At 58.7% G+C, this 19,810-nt stretch overlaps 1 protein-coding gene and 1 long non-coding RNA gene across 2 annotated transcripts in view; one reads left to right on the forward strand and one right to left on the reverse strand.

Moving 5' to 3' along the window:
• The window catches only part of ARSG (arylsulfatase G), a 19,911-nt gene extending 443 nt beyond the window's left edge, over nucleotides 1-19,468 (reverse strand). The window contains 12 exon segments of the mRNA XM_048323713.1: nucleotides 1-133; nucleotides 423-513; nucleotides 4,007-4,127; nucleotides 8,326-8,434; nucleotides 11,322-11,402; nucleotides 11,994-12,102; nucleotides 12,104-12,185; nucleotides 14,661-14,801; nucleotides 15,072-15,183; nucleotides 15,263-15,310; nucleotides 16,127-16,314; nucleotides 16,626-19,468. The exon segment at nucleotides 1-133 is cut by the window's left edge and continues 443 nt beyond it. Coding sequence (XP_048179670.1) covers nucleotides 1-133; nucleotides 423-513; nucleotides 4,007-4,127; nucleotides 8,326-8,434; nucleotides 11,322-11,402; nucleotides 11,994-12,102; nucleotides 12,104-12,185; nucleotides 14,661-14,801; nucleotides 15,072-15,183; nucleotides 15,263-15,310; nucleotides 16,127-16,314; nucleotides 16,626-16,828 — 1,418 coding nt within the window. The 5' untranslated portion in view covers nucleotides 16,829-19,468.
• On the forward strand, nucleotides 978-2,432 carry LOC125335809. Its single transcript, XR_007207553.1, has 2 exons — nucleotides 978-1,863; nucleotides 1,958-2,432. It is a non-coding gene; the product is annotated as an uncharacterized LOC125335809 (long non-coding RNA).
• Nucleotides 19,469-19,810: the final 342 nt, after the last annotated feature.

Here is a 19,810-nt window from a genome sequence, read left to right on the forward strand (position 1 = left end):
AGCACTGCCTGGTACTCTCTGGATGCCACATCCAGAGGCTCCTGCTCCTGGATGTCACGGTCCAGGTTGAAGATGAGGGGTGGTTGGTGCTGCACTGCCGGCCCAGTGCTGCCGTCACAGGCCATGGCCCCTCCTAGGGAGGAAATGGGAGAAAACCCCTGGGGTCACAGGGGTCCAGGGATCACCTCTGTACTCCTCACCCCCCCAGGACGGCCCATCCCCACCCCATCCCAGCTCTTATTCCAAGAGCGTTCCTGAGGCCAACCCCAGGCTGCAGCACCATCCTGCAGACACGGGTCAGCACATCCTTGGGTCTGCTCTTGCTTGAATTAACCTGTGGGGTTTTCGTCTGTACCTGCAGGGATCTAAGAATTCCAGAGGTTCTTTCCCAGACTTTACTACCTCTGGTAGGGACACAGTACCTGTGGTGTAGAACACCTTGTACTGAGCCAGCCGCAGTGCCTCGATCTCGCCAACCTTCCCAGCTGCACCGCTGTTGGGGTGGAGCAGAACCTGCAGGAAGGACAGAATGTTCCATGAGATCCACTCCCTCCCCAGGTGAGCCACATCCCACCCCTGCACCCATTCACAGACACCATTCAGGCCTTGGACTCTGAGCAACCAACAGATCTGTGATTGCTGAAGGGTGGAATGATGGCAAAAGGGCCCCAGGAAACACCAGCATCTCCCTTGGACCTTCCTGGCCTGGCAGGAGCCTCTGAATTCCTCCTGATTCTATGGCAAGAAAGTGATCACAAAGGTGGGGGGGCTTCCAGCAGAGCAGGGCAGATTATCATAAAATCCCAGAATGGTTTGGGTTGGAACGCTCTCAAAGCCCATCCCATTCCACCCTCTGCCATGGCAGGGACACCTTCCACTGTCTCAGGCTGTCCAACTTGGCCTTGGACACTTCCAGGGATGGGGCAGCCATAGCTTCTTGGGATAACCTGTGCCAGAGCCTCCCCACTCTTAAAATTCAGAATTTCTTCCTAACATCCAATCTAAATCTCCCCCTTTTACTCCAAAACCATTCCCCCTTGCCGTATCACTAAATGCCTGTGTAATATTTGGGAGCCAGGGTGGTCTCAGGTGCTCTGTGTCACTCAGCACCTCCCTGGGTGCTCACAGCTCCGCCAGCAGTGGGGACATCCAAGGGAGCTGAGCACCAGCCGGGAGCCAGCACAGCCACGAGCTGTGGGTGAGCTCATGCGAGGCAGAGGGGAAGGTGAGGTGCTGGAACATCGCTCCCACATCCCTCCTGTCCGTCTGACTCACCCCGCTGTGCAAGGGCTCCCTTCCCTGACAACAGCCAGGGAATGGGTTGAGGAGCAAGGGAAGGAGGGAAGGGTGGGTTGAATCTCTCACTTTTGGTATTTAGGACACTTGATCCACACAGGACAGCTGCTCTGGCACTGGGGAGCGAGGAGACAAGTGAGCTGGACACTCCAGCGGCTCCTCTCTCTGATAATATCTGCCGTGGAGCCAAGGCCTTCACTGAGGGATGAGTCACTTGAGGTTTCCTCCCCGGGAATTTGAGTTAAAAGTGATTCAAGAAATTTCCACTGTGCTAAGAATTAGAAACATCTGCTGGAGTTGTAGGCAGCTGCAGTGCCAAGTTTAGTAACAGCACTCGCAGCTGATGAGCGCAGCAGTGCCTGAGCAGGTGCCCGGCACGGAGCCCTGCCCCTCAGGGAGCATCCCAGGCACCCTGGGCACCCCAAGATGTCCATCCCACACTGCCTGGCAGAGCACTCCCGGGATCCCAGGCACCCAGAGGTGTCCATCCCACACTGCCTGGTCCAGATGTAGCCACTGCCTCACGGGACTGGTAGGAACCTCATCCAAGAAATGCCAGGATTCACGGTAGGGGGTGATTTCCAAATCCTCTCACTTTCCTTTATTGCCCTCCATTGCAAGGTAAATTCTTTTGGAATTTGGTTGGATCTTTATGTTTTAGGGGAGAAATAAGAAGGGTGTAAAGAGGAAGAAGTGGTGCAGGGTGAGCCTGGTGCAAGGAGGAAGCTCTGCTGCAGAGTCCCCTTCTGCTGACACTCCTCAGGCAGGATAAAAGAGCTCCAAAGGAAGAATCAGCAAATATTCAAGGCCCTATGAAGCCAAGGGACCAGGAACTGAACCAATTCATCTGTCTCCAGCCTTAAAGCTTTGCCTACACCTTTAAACAGCACAGCTGGGCTGCTGCCAAGGGCACTCAAACCTCCCTTCCTACCAACAACCATGTTCCTAAACCTCTTAAAACCCCACATTTAGAAAATATGTTATAATTTACTGCATAATTAAGGAGCTTGTTTTGAATCAAGAAACATTCCCAGGTCTGGAACTCTTCCATTAATCCATGACTATTATTTTAATAAATAAAAGATAGAGAAGGGAGGGAAAAAAGCCTTTTCTCCCCTGAAAATTCATTGCTTGAACTTGGTGCTCTGGGCTATTCACATTCAGCTGACGGACAGAGGGATTTACTGCCCCTGGTACTCTCGGTGCTCCTTGGAGGACGTGGTTTATTTTTCCTGACAACAGCCCTCGCTCTCAGCAGGACCTCGGTGTCACCCCAGCCCCATTCCCGGCTGTGCCAGTGCCGAGCACAGGCTGGGACACTGGGACAATGTCACCCAGGCAGCCCACGCTGGGAGCTCCAGCCACCCCAATTAGGAATGTGTGGAAATTGGGCTTTGGAGTGAGCGAGAGAGCTGCTTTCAGGAGGATTTGTGTCAAGAGAAACCCTGCACAGGGGTCACTATCGGCCACTCGCGAGCAGGGGGTGAGAGGGGGGAAGCCGGGAGGGGAGGGAGCGGGGACACGCCTGCTCCCGACCACCCCACGGGGCTGTGTGTCCCCTCCCAGGTCACCCCATCCCACGGCAGTGCGATCCCACCCCCTGGGGGGAATTCCACACAGGAATGGCTGCACCCTGACACCCAGCAAACTATCGCTCCCAGCAAACCATGGCTGCCTGCAAACCATCACTCCCAAAAAAACACCACTCTCAGCACGCCATTGCTCCCAGAAAACCATCATTCCCAGCAAACCATTGCTGCCAGCAGCCCCCCAGTGCCCTGCTCCCAGCGCTGCCCGTGCAGAGCAGGGTTAATCCCAAGGAGCAGAGTGGAGCCCGCTGGACGCATCCCATCCTCTTCCCTGCTCCATCTCCCGGTTCAGCAGAGGGTTCCATAAATACGAAGCAAATACCAAACCCCTGATGGACACAGAAAGCAAATCCAAGATCCCGCTGGGAGCTGGCTCACGGTGCTTGCAGGAGGGTGTACTTTAAAAGCAAATTCAGGATTTATCCATGGGACTGCTATTAAAGCCGCCTTTTTAAAATTCTTTTGGTTCTGCAAAAATCTCGTGCAACTCTGAGACAACCGTGTGGCCATCCTGCTTGTCCTGCAAACTGTGGGTTTTGGGGTTAAAGGAGCTGCCAGTAGCGGGTTGTATGACAGAGCTGCAGGATATGGGGTGGGCTGTCCCATTGGAACACTGTCACCCCAGAGCTGGGAGGAGAAGGCGTTTGTTACACCTTGATCTGGTATGATAAATAAATGGGTATAACCAGGTTTGAGCCCCTGGAATCTCCCCCTTTTGATGTACCTTTTGGAATGAGAAAGATGCTGTGCTGGGCACTGCAGGCTGCCACAAGCCTGAGCATCTCCGGGCTGGAGTCCCTGGGATCACAGACACAGCTCTGAGGCACACAGGAAGGTGTCAAGCTGCAGGCACAGGCACTTCCACTTCTAATCCCAGATTTGTGAACGAAGCACAAAACCATCTTCCTTAGCCCAGAGCCCTTTTACCCTGATATCCCAAGCCCAGCCTGGTACAGCACCCGGCCGTCTCCAGCTGTCCTTCTCCTCCTCCAGGCCAGGCGCTGACGCTCCCGTGGATCTGCACATCACCAGTCTGAGCCTTTTTCCACCCCCACTCACCTGTTTTAGCTCAGGCTCCTGCTGTCAGGAGGGGCTGTCACAGGGGAGTGGCTCTGCCTTACCTTGTGCCCTACATCCGAGCAGCCAAAGAGAACTGGGGACACATCCAAGCCATCAAAGCGCCTGTTTGGGGGCAGCGCTGCCCCAGCCAGGGCCACCAGCGTGGGGAAGATGTCCAGGACACTGGGGAAAGAGGGGACTGTCATCAGAGCAAGGAGTGAGAATCCGTGGAGGGTCCCCCCAACCTCACCTGTGCCCCACATCCCTCACAAGAGGAGCTCCCAACAGCCGAAAAGGCTGAACCCAGCCCTGTTCCTGGCAAGCCCTGGCTTCACACCCCTCACACCCCCAGCCAGCTGCTCGGGTTCAGTCAGGATGTGCCTGGCAAACCCTGCACCCACAGCCCCTCCCGCCCTCCTGAACCCCCTGGGCACGGGAAGGCAGCAGGTCAGTCACCGTCTGCACCAAGTGCCAGCACAGGGGTTTTCAGGCTGGTGCCAGCAGCTCCTGGCACCCCAGGAAATGCGGTGTGGCTGCTGCAGGGCGCAGCACGAGCCAGGATAGAACAGGAAAGCGGAGCTGCTCCGTGTCCCACAGACCCACTCAGCCTTTCCAGCCTGTGCAGGGCCTCAGCCACAGCAGAGCACCTGGGACTCACCCCAGTCCTTCCCGGAGCAGAGGGACACGGGGAAGGGGCAGGTGGCCCAAAGTCCCGCCGGCTCCGTGAGGATGCAGAGAGGGACAGTCCCCACTTTCCCACCTGCTGCCTGTCCCCACCTGGCACATCCGTGTGGTGTGAAGGGGCTGCAGGAGGGGTGGGATGGGGATCACCCAGCCCTGCTCCCAGCCCTTCACAGCCTGGGCACAGGCTCCCCCTCTGCTGGCCCTGTGTCCCAGAGGGGTCCAGACTCGACTCCAGTGGGATGGGAACATCCTGCTCGCAGCCCCCACATCCAGTCCACACCCTCCACATCCTGTGGGGCACAAGTGTCCGTCCCCCTGGTGCCACCAACAGCATCCCTCCCTCACAGATGTAGTCACAAGGTGACCCCACATCTCTAAAAGGAACCACCCACAACCAGGGTGTCCCATGGCCCCAGGGGACAGCGGGACATCAGCGTGGCCAAGTGACACATCGCAGCGCTGCCCTCGGGGACGAGGCTGTGGCACAGGAGGTGACAGCTGCAGTGCTGCCGACGGGGACTCAACCCTCACCCCTCTGGCTACAAAACTCCCGTGCCAGCAGCTCTGAGGGCTTGGCTGGAGCAAGGAAATTGGTACAGGAAGCAAAAGCACCAGGAACTGGGGTCACCGGGGTGCTGCCGTGGTCCTGGCACTGTGACCTGGTCACCATGGCTCTGCCACCACTATGACCCTGCCCCCGCGTGTCTCCTGCCCAGTGTGTGATGGCAGCTGCGTGAGCAGAGAGAGGAAAGAGCCCTGGGTTTAACAGCCCCCAGCTCTCCCATTGAACGAGTTTTAATTCAGCTGCTAAGAGACAGAACAAATAAGAACAAACACTGCTGCGAGGCAGCCCCGGCCGGCGCTCACCGAGACGGCCCCCCCGGCCAGGCCGGCCGGGAGGTGCCCAAAAACATCCTGGCTCTCCACTGCAGTCCCTGCAGCACCTTGCTGGGGGCACAGCAGGTCCCCCAAAACAGCAGCTCACCTGGGCAGCCTGTCCCTGGTCCCAGGGGTGCCCAGCACCTCCCCAATCCAGCTCCCACCTCAATGCATGTGGATGCTCCCAAGCAGCCCTGACCAGTGGATGGGACCTCTGGAAAGCATCACCAGGGTGGGAGGACAACATGATTGAGGGCAGAGGTGGCTGAAGATTCCCCCAGCCATGGGCAGGTGTAACCCATGGAAAAGACATGAAAAATAGGATTTTGGTGGAAGCTGGCATCAAAGCCAGCGGGCACATCCTGGGAGCCAAGCTGGGAAAGACGTGCTTGAGGGAAAGCCCCACTGCCAAACCCTGCCCTGCCAAGAAAGATTCAACACATTCAACATCAACACTCAGCCATCCTGCTGCTGCCTGAACACCGAGGGAAAAGGGCCTGGCAGTGCCCAAGGACAGCAGCTCCCTTCCTGTGAGACAGTGGGCATCCCCACACCCGGGCAGGACTTGGCGGGAGCACTGCCCTGCCGTAGTGCTGGGCATCCCGGCATCCCAGGCATGACGTGGCAGGGAAACCCTGCCCTGCCTGGCGATGGCAGGGTGCAGGCAGCTGCAGCAGCTCTCCCCACACCCCAGCAGCTCAGCCAACCTGCCCAACCCCACGCCGCCGGCACAGCCAGGATGGTGCAATCTCCTCCTTCACCACCTTCCTGACCTACTTCTTCCGTGCCCTACTTCGGGTTGGGGCAGGGAAGGGCAGAAGCACAGTGGGTGGCTCTGGCAATTAACTATAATTAAGAAAAGCAGACAAGGCAGTTTTGTGCAGAGCCCGGCGTGCAGGTGCTGGTCTGTGGTGAGGCATCAGCGTTTCTCTGCTGGCTGCAGCTCCCCGGCCCCTGGGCACGCTCACCCTCGCTCACCCCTGCACTCCCTGGCCAGGCAGGACACGGAGCCACGAGGTCCTGGGCAGTCCCAGCAGCCTCCCTGCCCGAGCCAGGTGTTTCCATAACCCCAGGGGAAGAGGAGATCCGTGCAGATGGGTAAGGCCTTTCCCTGCCCAGCCCTGGCTCTTCCCGGGGATCCCACCAGGCTGAGGTCCCTCTGCGTGTGCACAGGGCTCCCCAGCCTCTCCCGCACACACATTTCATTCCCTCCCCAGCCTCTCGGTCTTCCCCTTCAACTGGGGGGATTTCAATGTCCCTGTTGCACATGTTCATCTTTGGGGGCTGTCCCCGAGGGTGACAGAGGCATAGAGAAAAGCCACCTGTCCTGTGAACACCTCCCTGTCCCTCGGTGTCCCTCCACATTCCCTGTCTCACCTCGGGCCATGGCTGGGATCGCAGTGGTGACACTTTCCTGAGCATGACCCATTGCTCATGCCCCCCAGGCTGGCTCTGTGCTGCCTCCCAAAGAGGGGGTGCCCTGTCCTGATGCCAGGGCATCACCCTGCAAAGCTGGGCATGGCCCAGTGGCAGTGCCAGGCTCTGCTGTGGGGGACACCAGCTGCTCTGTGACTCCTGGGGAGCTCCAGTCACTTTCCAAGCACCTGGAGTGCTGCACGTGCCTCTGCTGGATTTCTAGATTTCCAGCTGTCTAACCTGTCAGACTGGAGCTGGGAAATGCAGGAGATAAGGTCTGTGATTAGATAATCAGAATTCCTGGGCTTGGAGGCAAGGCTGCAGGGAAAGGCTGGTGGCACAGGGGGATGGGGACGGGCACTGACCCTGCACATGCTGCCCCAGCTGCCCGAGTGGGCAGGGTCTGGCAGCTCTGCCCCACGTCCCACGGCAGGCGAGGATTTGGAGGCAAAACCATGGGGTGCTACGTGCACCCCATCCCCTCCGCCAGACACCAGTGACTCAGCTTATGGCTCAAACCTTCCCCTGCCTGCAAAAATCCAGCTCCCAGAGCTGCCCTCGGGCTGTGGAACGAATGAGTGTCTCCAGCTTATCTCACGGACCTTAGAAACACCCAACGCTGCCCCAGGGCCCACCAGTCAGGACTCGATTCCAGCAGCTGGGACATTCTTTCCCAACACCAAACACCCCTCCAGCCCCATCACCCTGTGTGCTTCAGAGATGAAAGGGGACGGAGCATCCCAATGCCCAACAACCCTCCAGCCCCACCACCCCAGGGATGAAAGGGGACATTCCCCCCGCCCTGCCCCAGCACAGGCTGTGCCCCACGCCCTCTGCCAGGGAGGGCTGTCAGGAGAGGTGCAGTTCCACGTGGAGGGGTGCAAGTGCTGCATGGAGAGGGGCAATACAGACCCTCCCTGCCGCCCTCCCCAGTGAGGACGGGCGGGGGGCAGCAGCCCTCGCCCTCGCTGCCGCCGGATCCCGGCCCGGCCGCATCCTGCAGGGGATGCCAGATCCATCTCTCCGGCCAGCCCTGCCCACAACCGCACCCTCCTCCACATAAAGCCATTCACAGACCAACAAAGCCTGAGCCTGCTCCTTGGTGGGGAGAGAGAACATCGTCATCTTTTAATTATCGGGAGGCCCTTGGCCACCGCGGCCAGGAGCACACGGAGCCCGGTGGCTGCAAGCGCCAACCCTCCAGCCTCACAAAAAGCCCTTTCAGCTCCTCTCTGCTGAAGCATTAAGTCTTGGGAGAGGACAAAAGTACAGTCTGGCACAAGGCAGGGAAGAACCAGTGCAGGCAGCTGCTGCTGCCAAAATCCAGGTGATGACCTGGGTCACAGTGCAGGGACAGGGGTCCTTCCCAATGGGGCCACCCCGCTCTCCGAGGGGCTCTTACCTGAGCAGAGCGTGGCTCGTCCTCCTGGCAGGGACACGGCCAGGCCAGTACACCAGGGCTGGCACCCTGTGCCCTCCTTCCCAGGTTGTCTGCTTGGCTGAGCTCCCACCTGCAGGAGAACAGGGCAGCGCTGGGCATCCTGCTGCTACTGGAAAACCTCCTGACCCCGGAGTTTCCCCGGGAAAGGAACTGTGCAGAGCAGAGATGGTGTAAATTACCCCAAAGGAGAATGGTTTCCCTGGGCCAGGGAAGGAAGAAGAGCTACAGGAGTTTTTCAGAGGGAAAGGGAAAAGAAAGGGGTCTCAGCTGGGCACTGGTTTGTGTTTCTCTGCTACAGTGAGTGATGAGAAATGCAGCGGCTGCCAGAGCCATCGCCTTTTCAGCCACTTTTGATGCCAGGTGAGAGAATGGAGCAGGCAGGAAATGTAGGAATTCATTCCAGGGGCTTCTGTCCTCTGCAGGGCTCAGCACCAACAGCCCCCCCACCCCCGCCCCGGCCTGCTGGAAACCTGCCTCATTAAAAATACCATCCTGCTAATAACCCTGCTGCCAGTTAATGAACCTGATCCATCGTTTCCCTGACAGCACCCAGTGCACGCCTGCTCTGCCCTTGGATTTGAGATGCACAGGGATCTGCCCAGTCCCTTCCTCTGCCTGGAGTGCTGAGCACTGGGACTGGGGTGCTGAGCACCAAAATTGGGGTGCTGAGCCCCGAAATGGGAACACCAAGCATCAAAACGGCTGGAAGGGTGTTGGAGAGCCTCTGCCTTGGCTGCAGCCCAAAGGGCCCCAGGCAGCTGAAGGGAGAAGGAGCTGGGAATGGGGCAAAGAGAAAATCCCAACGCGATTCACCGAGCAAACTTCCCAGGAGCAGCCTTTGTGCGCTGCCTTTCAGCGTGCGCATGGCAACGGCACTCGCCCCGAGCCATTTCCTCCGGGCACAGCCAACAGAGTCCCCACGCTGTCCCCAGCCCGGCCCGGCTTCTCCAGGAGTCACTGCCTGATGCCTCGGGCTGATCCATGCTCCCAGACTATGCTGCCGTGCCCACAAGGACACGTGTGGCACAGGTGCCACAAGGACTAGCCCAGGGAAAAGGTTTCTGACGCTGGCATGGACCAAGCACATCCCCGATCTCTCCCATTGCCCACCCAAACTTTTGGTGTTTCCCCCTGCCCTCAGACACCCCAGGAAATCACAGCAATTACAGCAATTAATATGAATCCCCTTCTCTGCACAATATGAAAAAACTCATCCTCCTGGGTGCATTTCCAGGGTTTTTCCATGCATGGTCAGGGTCTCTGGAAGGACATCAGAGGGACATTTCCTGACCAAGCCACCCCGGTACCTCTGGCTGGTCAGGTCAGAGCAGCCTGGGAATGAGGTCACATTAACACTTTGGGAAGTAAACAGGGCTGAAACACCCAAACCCAACCAGGGAATTTTCTCCAGAGTGGGGATGATGCAGCCCTGCTGCTGTGGGGACTTTCCAGGCTTTCCAGGAAAGCTGAACTGTGCATTCCCGTGGCGGGATGAAAACCTTGGTCCCACCACACACACAGCAGGTCTTCAGCACAGGGACACCAGGTCTGGAACTTCCCCAACCTGCCTCAAAGTACGCCCAGCATCATATCCCCAAAATGTCTCTCTCTCTCTCCCAGTATCCCCCTGTTGCTGGACTCTTGGCCCCAAGGTGGGAGACGAGTTTTTGGGGTGGGCTGCGGGCTGTGGGAAGCACAGAGGAACGGGGAGCACACACGGATACGCTGCTCTCTCCCAACTCCAGTGACCACCTGAAATGAGTGGAAAACATCCCTGGAATTTGGGTTGGACCTTAAAACGAAACACGGAGCTACAGGAAACTTACAGAAACACATAGAAACACATAGAAACATGTAGAGCCGGGAGCAGTCCGTCCTGCCCTGCCCTCCCACTCCTGGGGGCTTTCCCTGCCGGGGAACAATCCCCGGGGCTGGGAGGGCCGAGCATCCCACCCCGGCAGCCCCGGGCGGTGCGGGCAGTGCCAGCCCAGCCGGCAGCAGCCCGGGCCGGCTCTCCAAACATCCGTGCAGCCACCGGCCGAGGGATTTCCGAAGTCACCCTCGCCGCCAGTGTTTGCAGCCAGCTCGGAGCGCTCTGCCAGCCCGACCTCCTCCCCAGCCTCCACCGCAGGCAGGAGGGGCTGGGAAGGGGCCGTGTTTTCCTCGCCTGTTCCCGAACGCCGCAGTCTCTGTACCATCTGCTCGGGCTTGTGACCGTGGGTTGCTCAAGAGCAACAACCCGGGGCCGTCAGCGGGGTTTGTTTACTAGAAAATTAAGGTTACGATTCCATGCCGGGGCCAGGCGAAGGAAAGGCTCTGGGAATGGGACGGAGCCAGCGCAGTTTGCCCAGGGGAGCGGCCGCGGTCCCACGGCCGGGGCGTCAGGAAGCGGAGGAGGAAGCCCCTCGCTGCTGACCCCGGGCAGGGGCAGCCGAGCCTGGCACGTTAACTCCGCGTAATACAAGCAGAAGTGGGAAACGCCTGACTCATGAATGTTTCTGGCCGCCTCGGCCGAAATAAACCCACCAAGCAGATGGCTTGGCCGGAAAAGGAGGAAAGAGTGAAAAAAAACCTCAACAAAAAAACCCCAACAAAACGGTGGAGAGAAAGAAAAGCAAAGTCCCGGGGCATGGGGAGGGTGGTGGGTGCTCTGCTCAGGGCGGGATGGGGGCTGTGAGACCCTGACGGGGCAGATGGCAACATCCCATCTCCAAATCATCACTCACCTCAAGCTCCGGGCTAACGGGGACCCCAGCCCACCCCCTGCAGCAGTTTTGGGGGAAACCTGACTGTTTGAAATTAAAAATGTGTTCTGGCGTGTTCAAGCCCAGGGCAGCAGCCAGGGAAAGGCTTGGGGTGGAATGCTGCCCACATCCCCTCGATGGGCAGTGAAGGGCTTTGTGGAGCAGCCCCCCCGTGCCCCCGGGGACTGGGACCCCCCCACGCTGCCACGTTACCTCGCTGCCTCTGCCAGGCACCCACGAACGGCCCCAGGCGTCCTGCCAGCTCACACTTCTGTGCCCAGGGGCCATTGTCACCTTCGAGAGAAAGAAATGTCCCCATGAGAGACACCAAGACCAGAGGGGACACCTCCACCGTGGGGGGTAGGCAAGGAGAAGTGACCCATCCATCCCTCCTTGCCACTCCTGTGATGCCTCCCCACACGAGCAAGAGCAGCTGGTTGATGGATTTTGGTTTTTAAGTTTGTTTGCAGGGGCTGAGTGCAGGGCGAGAGGCTGGAGTGCCGCCAGGTCAGGGCAGGGGGGGCACGGTGCCACCAGCTTGGGGTGTTAATGAGAGGCCGAGCGAGCAGTTCCTGTCATCAGGAGCAAGACATCCTCATTAGGGAGGCTGCTCAGTGACAGAGAGCGGATTTGGGCTTCTTAATGAGCGAGGATTTGTGGTTTAATGAGTCACGGCCCCACCACTTCAGCCCCGCAGCTGAGGGGGGTGGCAGGGTGGGCACCCAGCTGAGTGGCCACAGCAGCCCAGGACCCCCGTCCCCAGCTGGGACTGCTCCCCATCCACAGAGCAATGGGAGCATTGAGGGCAGGGGACAAACACAGGTCCTGCCCCACCCCAAGGTGCAGTCCCCAGCGTCACCCCCAGCCCCAGTTTTCCTGCTGTACCTGCAAACCACAGGAGCGTGTTGCCCTTCCCGTGGCTGTCAGCGACCTCCTTTATCCGTCCCACCAGCGCATCCATCTCTCTCAGGGAGGCTCCGTAGATGCCCCTACCCGGAGCGGGGGGCAGCGGGGGGGGTCAGCGGGACGTGCATATGGGCCAGGGCCACATAGAGGAAGTAGGGGCGTCCGCTGTCACTGCGCAGGGGACAGAGGGACAGTGTTCAGCCTTCAGGGGATGGCAGTGGCAGGAGGTCACTGGGGTGGTGGCACTGCTGAGCCTGGGGACATAAACCAGTGGCCTTTCTGCCCCTGCAGCTCCTTGGGGGAAAACACCCCATGTGCATCACCCAGCTGCAAATTCTCCAGGCACCCACCGCCCTCACAGGGAGGAAGCTTGGCTGAGCTGAGCCTCCCCTGCTCCTACTTAAACCTCTCCCCATTGTCCCCTTGTTGTCAGCTGTCGTCCCACTTGGGATGGACTTGCCCCTTCCTCCATCTCTAGTGGCCAAACACCCCACACTGGTGCACACACCCACACCTCTCTCCCCTCTCTCAGGGGGCCCATTTTGGCCCTTTGTCCCCCTGCCCAGCTGGTGATGTGGGCAGAGGATGGGGACAGCAGGATGCCCACACCACCCTGGGCACGGCCTTGGCAGTGCCACTCAGTCCCGCAGAGGCAGCGCGGCATGTTTGCTGCCATGCACTGCCCCGCTGCCTGCTCGCTCCTAAATCATCACAGGACACGTCCTGTTTGCTTGTTTACAGCTATATTTATCTGCTCCAACGAGGCCTGCTCTTCCTCAGGGACCTCGGAGGGGAAGGGTGGGATGGCCAGTGGCGGGGAGGGGCCGGATCCCGGGGACGTGTCCCTGCCCGCGCACGCGCCCGGCTCCGGCCTCCCCCGGCTGCCTCCTGGAAGCTCTCGGGGCCCTTCCAACATGCGTTTCAGCACTTCCTTCCTCTGCCCGTCACCCACCTGGATGGAAAATGAGTAAACCCCATCCTGCCCGGAGCTGCTGCATCCCCCTCATGACACCGGAGCCCCGTGGAGGGCTGTGTCCCCCTGGCACCCTGCCCATCCCTGCAGGACGCGGGGATTCAGGAGAGCTCCTGTGCCCCTTGCAAACTGCTACTGTGAGACCTCTTCCCATGGGATGCCAGAGACGCTGGAGCAGGGAAAGCCTCTTCCCCTGGCTCGCATCCCACTCAGGAGCACCACTCCAGTATCCAGATGGACTCATGGATGGCTGTGATGCTCAGCTGAACGTCCCTGTCATCTGCCACACGGACACCTCGGAATTGTCCTGAAGATCCAGCAAACGTTTAATCAATAACTGAAGACAGGAGTCCCTGACTTTTGCTCCCACGGTCACTTGTGCTCTAGCAGTGCCACATCTCACTGTCACAAATTGCTCAACCTTGACTGGTTAAAAAAACACCGAGGTGGCAAATCCAGTGTTCTTTTGTTGCCCTGTAATGAATGAGTCAGCCAGGGGAAAACTGGAATAAGCCATCAAAGGGAAGGGGAGAAAAGGCAGGCACCTGCTTAATCCTGTTCTCCATGAATGCAGATAACCTCAAAACACTTCTGGGAGTTTAAAGGTTTTGTCCTATTAACCCAGAGCTTACACACTTGGCTTCACAGCCAAAGAGCATCTTGGCAGCTCAGAGGGATGCAGGTTTGGTAGGAGAAAGGGTTGCTGCTGCCCCACAGCCCAGAGCCTGGGTATCCTCAGCATCCCAAACGTGGCCAAGCCACCCCATGGCCAATAAGGGATAAACTACAGGTATTGTGCAACAAAACGGCACCCAGGTTTATAGAGAGCCATTTCCCCACAGGCTGCTCCCTGCCCAGCCCTTCATTCAGCTCTGCTACACAAACCTTACCCCGAGAACCCCCCTTCCCCGGGCCTGCGTTATCCCGGAATGCAGGCAGGGGACGGGCTCAGACAGGGCTGCCCGGCAGCGCTTCCTCTCCTCACTCTGCAGGGAGGCATTTTGCAAAGTCACAGCTCGTAATCCGCCAATAATGGGGACTAAAATTACACAACCCGTCAGCAGGGCTCGGGGGCATCATTCGGAGGAGCCACTCTGCTCCTCGGGGACAAACACACCCGGGCACCTCCTGTTCTGTGGGGCTGGGGGAGGCACATCCTGAAGCCCAGGGATCTCGGAGTGCTTTATCCTCAAAATGGGTCCAATCTCACACCTGGGGCGTGTTCAAACACCTCCGGGTGCTGTTCTGGTCCCACCCTGGGCACCGTTCAGCACCTGCTCACATGCCCCTGCCAGCACTTCACACCCATGGAGGCATCTCCACCACCCCCCTGCCAGCTCCTCCACAGGGATGCAGGGATGGACAGACGGATGGCAGCGTTTGCCTCCCTCCCATCCCCACCAGCCTTGACATCATGCACGTTCCGCCCAGGAAGGAGGCACAGCCTCACTCAAAGGCTTTGACCTTCTTCAAAACTGGTGGTTTTAAAAACACACGCCCCCTTTTAGAGGACACCAGGACAGCCTCAGTGCCGCCTCCTCCAGCAGGAAGCCAAGCCATGGACACCCCAAATCCGAACACACACCCATCTCCCCTGGTGCGGGGGAGTCCTGCAGTGAGCCAGGAGCTCTCCCAGCCATGGGGACAGACAGGGGGCAGGGGGCGGCCCTCACCTGGCCCGCTGGATGAACCGCGACGCCTCGTCCGCGTAGCGCGTGGCCAGGCTGCCGAGCTCCACGGGCTGCTGGATGATGGTGACGTTCTCGAACAGAGGCAGGGCAACCTCTGTGTAACAGTCCTTCCTCGCCTCCCTGCTGGGAACAGCCACCCCAGGCTTGTCACCGGAGCAGGCATGGAGCCTGGCTGTTCTCCTGGCTTCCAGAAAGCCGAGGAGGGGACAAGAAAGGGAGCGCTGCCAATGTCCCCATGGCACGAGATGCTCCCAGCCCTCACCCTGCAGGGGAAAACTGGGCGCACAGAGCATGAGGGGAGGTAACCACAGCCAAGGGCAGCCCTCAGGGCTGGGGACACTGCTGCGAACACCCACCTCCCCGTGACAGCACTGGAACCCGCGTGCCCCGTACCTGGCACCGGTGCCATGCCGCGGGCAGGGCGGGCAGGGCGGCAGGTTGTAGCCAGGGGTGTCTGTGCAGCCCATGTCATGGCTGTAGGGGATCCCAAAGTAGTAGTCAAAGCCTGAGAGGCAAGCGAGGGGGTCAGCGGGGTCAAGGTGACCACAGGGCCCTTGGCCCGTCCCCGCTGGCACAGCCCTTACCGCGGGAGTTGGGGTGATGGCGGCCGTGGTGTCCCAGGTGCCACTTGCCTGTGGGGAAGCCACAGAACATCATTTCAGAGGTGACACAGCTCTGGCCACCGCCAGCCCTCACCCACGAGGTGCCCACAGTGCTGGGGGCTTTAATCAAGCTACAAGAAAGGCTCCTTGTTTGTGCTGGCCGCGGTTCCAGAATGCCATCTATTTTTGCAGAAAACCCCAAAAAAATGCATAAGGTATCTCATGCCTGTGCAAAGCGACAGTTTCCAGCCTTAAAAGGCTCTTTCATGTGTTTGTGTTCTGAGCAGACGGCTTCCCAACCCCTCCCTAGCATCCAGCTTCATCCTCTGACCCCCGGCACGAGCTTGCTCCCACCGAACACACCAAACCAAGAGGGAGAACTGCAAAAACTGGGGGGGAATGGAGGAACAGAGGAATTTTCTGCCAGCACAACAGCAGGAGCTGCAGGTGCAAAGGGTTTGTGCTGGCTGAGGGGGACCCACCGTGACAGGAGGGTGCCCAAAGCCACGGGGTGAGCGGCACTGCCCGTGGTGTGGGATGCAGGATGGCAGAGCCGCCGAGCACAGTCCTGTTTGCTCGGGAACACCCAGCACATTCCTCGTGAGGTAAAGCAATTAGAGATTAAATGGAGAAGTCTGGGTTTCCGGCAGTGCCGTTGAAAAGGAAGATTTTAAGCTTGGCATTGCAAAATCCAAGGGGGATGTGTGAAATCTCCCTCACGTGGTCCTTCAGATTTTCCTTTCATTGCCAGCATTTCACCCAAGTACCTGCATCCCCTCCTCTGCCAGGGCATCTTTGTCACCCCCTGCCACCTCCCCAGCTGCCCCCTGGCACTCTGGGCATTACCTATAGCTCCTGTGCTGTACCCAGCCTCCCGCAGGACCTCGGCCAGGGTGGTCTCGTTGAGGGGGAGGCCCCCGAGCGAGGTGATGGCGAAGTTGTGCGTGACCCCGTTGCGCACACCCAGGCGCCCCGTGAGCAGCGAGGCACGGGACGGGGAGCACGTGGACGCAGCTGAGTGGAAATCCACAAACCTGCAAAATGAAAAGACCCTTCAACTCACAAGACCCTGTGTGCTCTAACACTGCCCTGGCCCTCCCTGCTGCCCTGCACACTCCCCCTTTTGCTCTGGGGATGAGGACAGGGAGTGGGAGATGAAGGTTCCGGCAGGGATGGATGGATCTGCTCCCCAAGGTACCAGGCTCTGGCTGCCCTCCCCATGCACCCAAACCCACACCAATGAAATCCCTTTGCCTGCCAGTCCCACAGGGCTGAATTCCCCTGTGCTGCAGGACAGAGTAACCAGGGATGCTTGGAGAGGGCAGGGAAGGGGGATAGTCATTACCTTGTTCCTTCGGCAGCCAACTGATCCAAATGCGGGGTCTCCTTTGTCTCTGCCCAGTTGGCACCCAGATCCCCCCAACCCACATCATCTGCCAGGATGACGATGAAGTTGGGCTGCATGCTCACCACACAGGGAGCCCAGAGTCCCACCAGCGCCAGGGCAAGGCCCAGCACCGCCCATGGGGACAGGGACAGGGTCCCCATGGTGCCACACGTCCCCTCCCACCCGCGCTGCGGCACCAGCGGCTTCGTCTTCCCCAAACTCCCTCTGCTGTGTCCCTGTGGATGCAGCTGAGCCTTCCACGGGCTCGGTCCCTTCCTCAGCTGGTGGGGCAGGGCCGGGGGGCCGGGGGTCTGGGTTTGCTCCCTTGGCTGCCGACCAAGCTGCGACACCTCCTCCGTCTTTCACACCCAGGCACAGCTGATATTCCCGAAACTGGCGCCAGCAAAGGTGTTATTCTTAGAAGTCAAAAAACACCCTTTGAAGTCACTGTCACCCTATTTATATCTTTCCTTCCTTCCTGGTAAATATCTAATTAGACACCAAACTGAAGCGGCATTTTCCCCTCCAGGAGTGGGTTTGATCCGCGGCGGTGGCTGCTCTCCCCTCACCGCAGCCAGAGGATGTTTGTGTCCAAAAATGGCTCCTTCCCTGCAGACTGAGCCCCTCAGCCTTCTGGTGGAGAAGAAACTGCTGGGGCTCTGTCAGTCCATCCTTCACCTCCTTACAGCATCCCCTGTGCAAGGGAAGAAACAGAGTCAGGGAGTGCTCCTGTGCCCCAGCCCGGGGCAAAGCACCTTCTCCAGACACCAAGGTTTTGCTTTGCAGTTGTTCTGCTGCGTGGTTCACAACGGCTCAACTGGAAAGGACTGGGAATATGGAGCACCCCTTCCCTTCACCCACTGCTCAGGCTGGGATAGTTTCCCATGCTCCTGCCATCCCATGCTCCTGCCATCCCATGTTCCTGCCATCTCGTGCTCCTGCCATCCCATGCTCCTGCCATCCCATGTTCCTTCCATCCCATGTTCCTGCCATCCCGTGTCCCTGCCACCCCGTGCTCCTGCCATCCTGTGCTCCTGCCATCCCATGCTCCTGCCATCCCATGTTCCTGCCATCTCGTGCTCCTGCCATCCCGTGCTCCTGCCATCCCATGCTCCTGCCATCCCATGTTCCTGCCATCCCGTGTCCCTGCCACCCCGTGCTCCTGCCATCCTGTGCTCCTGCCACCCTGTCCTCCTGCCATCCCGTGCTCCCTCCCGCTTGCCAAGGGCTGTCTCCTAAGTGCAGCAGGGGGCACAGCACCACAAGGGGGACATGCAGGGCCCTGCCCTCATTTGTGACAACTGACAAGTGTCGGAAGCTCATTGCCTAAATTTAGTTGTGCTCCCGCTGCCCCACGGCTGCCAGAGCAGGCAGCACAGCCCGGCTGCCAGAGGGAGCTGCTCCCAGAGGTGAGGAGGCAGGAATCCATACAAACCCAGAAGGCAAAAAACCCCAGGAATACCCAGGATTAAGCACATCCAGCTGCTTAGGGCAGGATTTGGCCTCCAGAGATGGAAAGGTTCAAGGACAGACCCCCCAGAGACCAACGGCAGAGACAGAGCTGTGGTAGAGCTCCACAGAGCAGATGGAGCTGTGGAATACAATGTCTTGAACACAAAGTTATGGCCAAAGGGAGATGAAGCTGCAGAGATCTGCCAAAATCCCGCTGGGTCCTACACCAGGAGCTCTGCCCTGGCTGTGGGGATGCTGTGGGGATCTGTGCCTGGGTTGGGGATGGCCAGGACGCAGCTGTCCCCAGTTGGTACCACAACCTTGGGGCAGGAACGTGCCGTGAAGGATGCAGCTCCCATGGGATGGTCAACACAGCCAAGCAGGACAAGATCCCTTAAGACAAACCAAGAGGGAGAGCAGAGAAGGCAATACTGGGAAACAAAAGAGAAGAACAGGACAGGAGGAGGCAGGAGAGGGAATACGATGAGCCCCATCTGTAGGCCAAGAGGTTTGTAGCTTGCAAAGTAAATTATTCCCAGCTTTTGCTGTTCACATCTTTAAAAGCTTTGGGCTGTCACTTGGATCAGCAGCTCCTGGGCTGTCAGCAGAGCATTGCAGTGATCAGAGATGTGGCTCCATTCATAATTCATAGCTCAGAGTGTTAATTTATAAAGCCTGGAGGCTCTCGGTACATCAGCTGACGGGGGTGGGATGCGCTGGGTCGTGGGGCTGAGCTGTGGGAGGGGGCTCAGCTCTGGGAGAGGCTGCTCAGCCCTGCCCCAACAAAGCCCATGAGCTCAGGTGTCCTGTTCAGCACCCTTCTGCATCCCCACAGCTCCAATCATTGAGATTAGGTCTCTGGACATGTTTGAGGGCAGCTAAGTTGCCTTTATTTTCAAAACAAAAATTCCTTTGTAATTTTCTTGGATTTCTTCATGGACGGGAACTTGAAAGGAGCAGCTCTGCTAGGGTCCAACACCCCCTCCTCAGGGGCTGAGCCCAGCTGGGCCGAGGACAGCACAGAATTGAGCCACCAACTTCATAGGGACAGCATGGTCAGGGAGACCTCAGCCCCATCCCAGCCCCATCCCAGTCCCTTGTCCGGGACTCTCCACAGGGCAATGGAGCAGGATATCACCCTGTGCTAAAACTGGGGTCTGGCAGAAAATGAAGCACCAAAGTTGAGCTGAGCCCCTAAGGCAGTTGGTGTTCAGGCTTCCTGGGAAGACTCGCCACCGAATCCTGCCCTCCGGCACCTCCGCTGGCATCCAGCAGCTCCCGGGCCCCTCCCAGGCTGAGCGTGGTCTCTGTGCCAAATCCCAGCCTCTCCAAACATCATCCAGGCAGCACCATCCCAGACCCCGTCCCACTCCTGAGGGGTGGCCCTGCACCCCACAGCGTCCCCCAGGGACCCCCCCCCCAGCTGCACCTGCAGCCACACGGAAAAACCCAGCAAACCTCAAAAGAGCCTAACAACCCACAAACCTCTGTCCCTTCCATTTGCTTTGCGGAGGGATGCCAGGATGACACAGCTAACAAAAACAATCCACACAGTTTTCAAAGGACACTCTCTCCTCCCTAAATTACAGGGAAAGTCATCCAGGGCTTTTATTTATAATGCAAATTCATTCATTAGCATCAAACAAAACTTCTTGATCCCTGATGCTCAGAGGCCGTTTGAAGGCGAGTCG

Source organism: Corvus hawaiiensis, chromosome 19 (assembly GCF_020740725.1).
Source record: "Corvus hawaiiensis isolate bCorHaw1 chromosome 19, bCorHaw1.pri.cur, whole genome shotgun sequence".
Classification (NCBI taxonomy): Eukaryota; Metazoa; Chordata; class Aves; order Passeriformes; family Corvidae; genus Corvus; species Corvus hawaiiensis.